The following is a 4666-nucleotide window of genomic DNA, read 5'->3' as shown; positions in this document are numbered from 1 at the left end:
CAACAGAACTTAGAGACCAAGTCCGTCTAGACATGGACTCAGATTCTAACTACACAAACATACCTGACCTCAAACATTTATAATTTTCACCCAATTTGGATATTCGTTCAGATCAAATGAATCTCGTGAACCTTTCAACCCAATTAGATTCATCTTCATATTCGTCTTAAGCAAACCGCTACTACCAAAATGGTTCGGTGCTATTGCAGAATCCGAGTAAAAAAATCTTGGTTAATAAGTTAAGTGTCACCTATACGACCTAGGGTTGAGTTTCGCTGCCTTGGGACGTGCGTCCACCCCATTGGTCGCCATCTCTCAGTCTTATAGAAGTAGATCAATCTCGTAGCATTTTCTTTGGGTTTTGTTAGTTACTACCTTTGTCTTGGTTTATTGGTCCTCATTGTATTCTATGCCAAATTTTGACCATAAGTTTAACTTACAAAATATTCATGCATGTCATATAAAATTATATTACTGAAAACTATGTTTAAATATGAATCCAACGATATAATTTTTGTTGGCATTTATTAACGTATTGTTAGTTAAATATTTTATCAAAATTTGACACAAATTACAAAGGAGACACGATCAATAACTTCTTAGAGTTGGCTTAATGATTGCTAAGACACGTTGTAGTCAGATAGTCAAAGTCTACTCCAAAATTGATATTTACCATCTCATCGAAAGATATTAATCTTTGATAGGATCTACTCATCTTAAGTTGGACGTTTTTTTCTTTCTATTTTGCCATAAAACCATGCTTTATTTTTTGTTGTGTTGGACGTGTCGGATGTTTGTCTGTGTTATGCGGGCCGGGTTCAACTCGACATATCGATCGAATAAAGATGTCCTTTATCAAAGAAAAAAGAGAGCAATTTTTCGGTATTTGATCTGATCGTCACTACTGCGAGGTTCATCTCGCTATAACTCTTAGTATACAGCAAAGAACAACAAAGCAACTTCAGTATTTGATCTGATCATCATTACTGCGAACTTCATCTCGCTATAACTCGTAGCATACATCGAAGACTGATTCAAGCCCTACCACAGCCATAGAAAACAACAGCTAGATAGAAAAAGGAAATAGCATTAAGCAGGCACACGTCAAATTGCCCAACATTAGTCAAAGGGATCTATACGTGGGTCATGCTCACTTGCCATTGCCATTCCCGTGCACAAGCATGTTGGGCACATCACCTGGAAATCACCGACAGGCATGAATTAAGATAGACTGTGTGCTCAAGTATGATAGACCATTTGGTTGTTTTTCTGCTGAATCTTCCAGAAAGCATCAAATCGAGTATTGTGAAAATAAACATAGATTAGACACCATACCTTCCCAGCTCCTGAACAATTGGAACAGCGTTCAGTTGTAGAAAGTGAAAAGCGTTTGGTGCCCAACAACATTTTGCTGGCAGAGCAACGGGCACATGGCAGGTATCCTGTGGTACGGAATCAAGTTTAGATAGGCAAATGAAGTAGAGTACAAAAAGCAGGGTCTTTGCTTATGTGCCAGATAGTTGAAAAGGAATATACTCATACCTGTCCCATGGCAATATGTGCATCTGTTCTTTTCTTGCTGCCTCACATTTTTCACTTCAACCAACATTAAGGCTGAAATTACACCAACTGCACCACCTGAAAAGGACGCCACTATGGGATCTACCTGACTGATGGACAGCCAAGAAGAAGTATCAAATTATTATTCTATAAACATCGCTGGATAATCCTGTAAGAGGACAAGTTTCTTTAAATCACCTTAACTGAAGAGGTAAATACATGTTCCGTATAAAATCTTCATAAGAGGTACCACCAAGCCCTAATTTCAGTTCAAGCTGCACCAAATAATCATTTTTTAAGAAGAGTTATTATTTCAAATTACCAACACAGTCTCTGGTTTTAAGAGGACAAGTAACAACAAATTTACAGAGAGATGAAGCTGGCACTTACTATTGGGGCTATTAAGCCACCAAAAATGATTATCCCAGATATGAAAGAGAATGATGTCAAGTAGAGTTGCTTCATTGTCTTTGGTGACTACTTCATACAAAACAAAAGAAATGAATATTACCAAGAAGAACTCAAAAGGCCATTTGCACATAAAATAATTCAGGGTCGGGGGTCGGTCACCGTATAAGGCAAAAACGGAATGGTAGATGGCATCTCCGGCATCTCATTTTCTTCACTGCTGGAACATCTGCTTTCAGCAGCTCTGATTCGCTGCTGCACCCGCAGTCGTCTGACCTGAGAACATTACTCATATTGAGGTAAGCTAAGTACGCTGTTAATTACCAAGCTAGAAAAAAACTACAAGTGCGGAAAACAGGCACCTCTTCCATCAAAAGGAATATTTTGCTGCGCCGACTCTTGATGTTGTCTTGAATCTCTTGTGATTGCATCTGAACGAAGTCTTGTATTGTCTCTGGGCCTTCAATAATGCAAAAACTAGAGAAGAGAACCATGAGTGAGTGGTCGTGGATCTAGCGGTTTCTTGTAAACTAAGTTTACAGAGAATGTTTGTAGATGTTAGTCTAGTACTCCCTCTGTCCCAAAATAAGTGTCTTGACCTTAATATAACTTTGTACTAGAGTTAGTATAAAGTTAAGACACTTATTTTGGGACGGAGGAATATAAGCATTCCAAAAGATGTACATAAGAGATAAGAAGTATATCTACCAGTTTGATGCAGAATTTTGCGCTTTAGCACACTAATCATACTGTATCCACTCACGAGTCAAAGATAAACATTGAAAACTTGTACTCCCTCCGTTTCTTTTTACTCCGCATATAAAATTTGGTCAAAGTCAAACTACACAAATTTTGACCAAATTTACATAAAAAAATATGAACATCTACAATACTAAAACTGTATAGTATGAAAATACGTTTCATGGCGCATCTGATGATATTGATTTCATATTGTGAATGTTTATATTTAATAATATAAAGTTAGTCAAACTCTACAAAGCTTGACTTTGACCAATCCTTATATGCGGACTAAAAAGAAACGGAGGGAGTATATACTAGATCAGGAAGTTGTGAAATCTCAAGTACAAACCATGAATTGTCGTACAAAGCAGCAAGTACAGTACTAACTTAACAACCCTGTCATTCCATCAATTTTGTACACCGCAAATAAGGGGAATTTTGATTTGATGTGGAGGCTGATGTAAAAGGCAACCTGGATAGGCTGCCGTCTCCGGGCGCCCTGGAGTCGCCGGCGGGAGAGCACCTCCGTAGCATCGTTAGAGCCCGGGGGCCTTCACTCCTCCATACAGCGCGATGAGGCTCAACGGACCGCCAACGGGGAGGAGCGGCCACCGCAACAAACAGACGCTGGGCCGTAGGCCTTGACGCTGGCGGCGTCGCCGAGGACGCGGCGAGGCAAGACATCGCCGGTCTGCGACACGCAGTGCGGTGAGGGCGTAGGAAGAAGGCGGTGTTTGGATAAATGCCGGGCGGCTCGGGGAGACGGGCGGTTGTTTCGCGGTGGGATACGACGAGGCGAGCAGTAGATGACAAACGTGGAGAGACGAAGCATCTCTTCACTCCCCCGTTCACAGTGAAGGATGATTCTGCATAAAAGAAAGATTTGGCCCTACCGGTCAAATCACTATTCCATGGGAAATAAATTTAGATCCATTATAACTGAACGTCTTTCCAGCCATCTCAGTCTATTAGCATTTTCAGCCTTTAGATCAGCAGTTTGGGATGATTTTGGCCGTTAGACTTCCACTTAATTCCGTGCCACGTCACTTCGTTAGCTATCCTGAACAGAATCTGTAGTGGGCCGCTACTCCGGTGACAATTTTGGAAGCCTGGTGTGAAATTGGGCCTGGGCTTCTACCCAGCCGGAAAATGTACAATAAGCATGACAAGGACAACCTCATTCACCCTTTCCGTTTCTTCATCCTTGCCACGACCAGTCGCTCATGATCTCGTGATTAGGGTTGTGTCTGCCGCCTAATCGGATCACAGCCGCGCCCCACGATCCCCTCTTGACCTGAGGGACAAATATCATCCTCCTCCTCCTCACCCCCGTTCCCGTGGGTAGAGCTGCCGCTTCCTCCTGGTCATCTTCGTCGTTCCCTTTTGACTCACATCTCTTCGCGGAGCAATCCTCTATCATCCCTATGCTTCGTGGCAAAAGGACTCCTCCGTCTTCGCCCAGTCGCCGCCTACTTCCTCTCCTGTCTTTTCCCCTCAAGGTGCAGCTCTAGGAGAGAGGATGGGATGGAAGATCTATATGATTTAAGAGCGACATCCCACGTCGACATGGTAAATCCTTACCCAAGATCCCCATGCCATTCTCGATCTGGCAGCCTTGAATTTTCATTGATGCCAGCGTGCACCCGCTTGCAGAGTTGCAGGTACATCTCGCCTCTGTTCTCTTGTGTGATGTACATCCCAGGAGAGAGTCATGGTGTTATTGATGAGATCCCTCTGGCAGATCTGGTATCAACCACGGTGGCTGCTGATTAGGAGCCGCACTACATAACGTGATGCACCATGATGTGGTTTTGTGGTATTCTTCCTTGTATTGAGGAATTAAATATTGTGGTTTACAAGTTTATGCAAATGTGTACATATAATTGACAAGTCTAGGCTCATTCCAAGCTCCATGGCTTATGATGCGAAATTTTGTTGCTAATAGGATTTCATCAAT

At 42.2% G+C, this 4666-nt stretch overlaps 1 protein-coding gene across 1 annotated transcript; it reads right to left on the bottom strand.

Annotated features, from left to right (window-relative positions):
* Positions 1-898: 898 nt before the first annotated feature.
* Positions 899-3516, bottom strand: LOC119316812 (protein ORANGE-LIKE, chloroplastic-like). The gene is made up of 8 exons (XM_037591202.1): positions 3182-3516; positions 2331-2445; positions 2131-2244; positions 1951-2037; positions 1759-1835; positions 1543-1670; positions 1336-1442; positions 899-1197 (listed from the first exon to the last, which is right to left on the bottom strand). The coding sequence occupies exons 1-8, from the start codon at positions 3391-3393 to the stop codon at positions 1120-1122; spliced, it is 918 nt and encodes a 305-aa protein (XP_037447099.1). The 5' UTR covers positions 3394-3516; the 3' UTR covers positions 899-1119.
* Between the last annotated feature and the right edge of the window lie 1150 nt (positions 3517-4666).

Source organism: Triticum dicoccoides, chromosome 6A (assembly GCF_002162155.2).
Source record: "Triticum dicoccoides isolate Atlit2015 ecotype Zavitan chromosome 6A, WEW_v2.0, whole genome shotgun sequence".
Taxonomy (NCBI): domain Eukaryota; kingdom Viridiplantae; phylum Streptophyta; class Magnoliopsida; order Poales; family Poaceae; genus Triticum; species Triticum dicoccoides.
The sequence above is the reverse complement of the archived record's forward strand: the minus strand, read 5'-3'. Positions and strand labels throughout refer to the sequence as shown.

Bases quoted from the DNA above. Each gene is read 5' to 3' on its own strand.
- LOC119316812 (XM_037591202.1), bottom strand. From the start codon at position 3,393: ATGTCTTGCCTCGCCGCGTCCTCGGCGACGCCGCCAGCGTCAAGGCCT. The intron at 1,671-1,758 runs GTGATTTAAAGA...GCTGTCCATCAG, and splicing joins TATTTACCTCTTCAGTTAAG to TCAGGTAGATCCCATAGTGG. The intron at 1,443-1,542 runs GTATGAGTATAT...TCCGTACCACAG, and splicing joins CACATATTGCCATGGGACAG to GATACCTGCCATGTGCCCGT.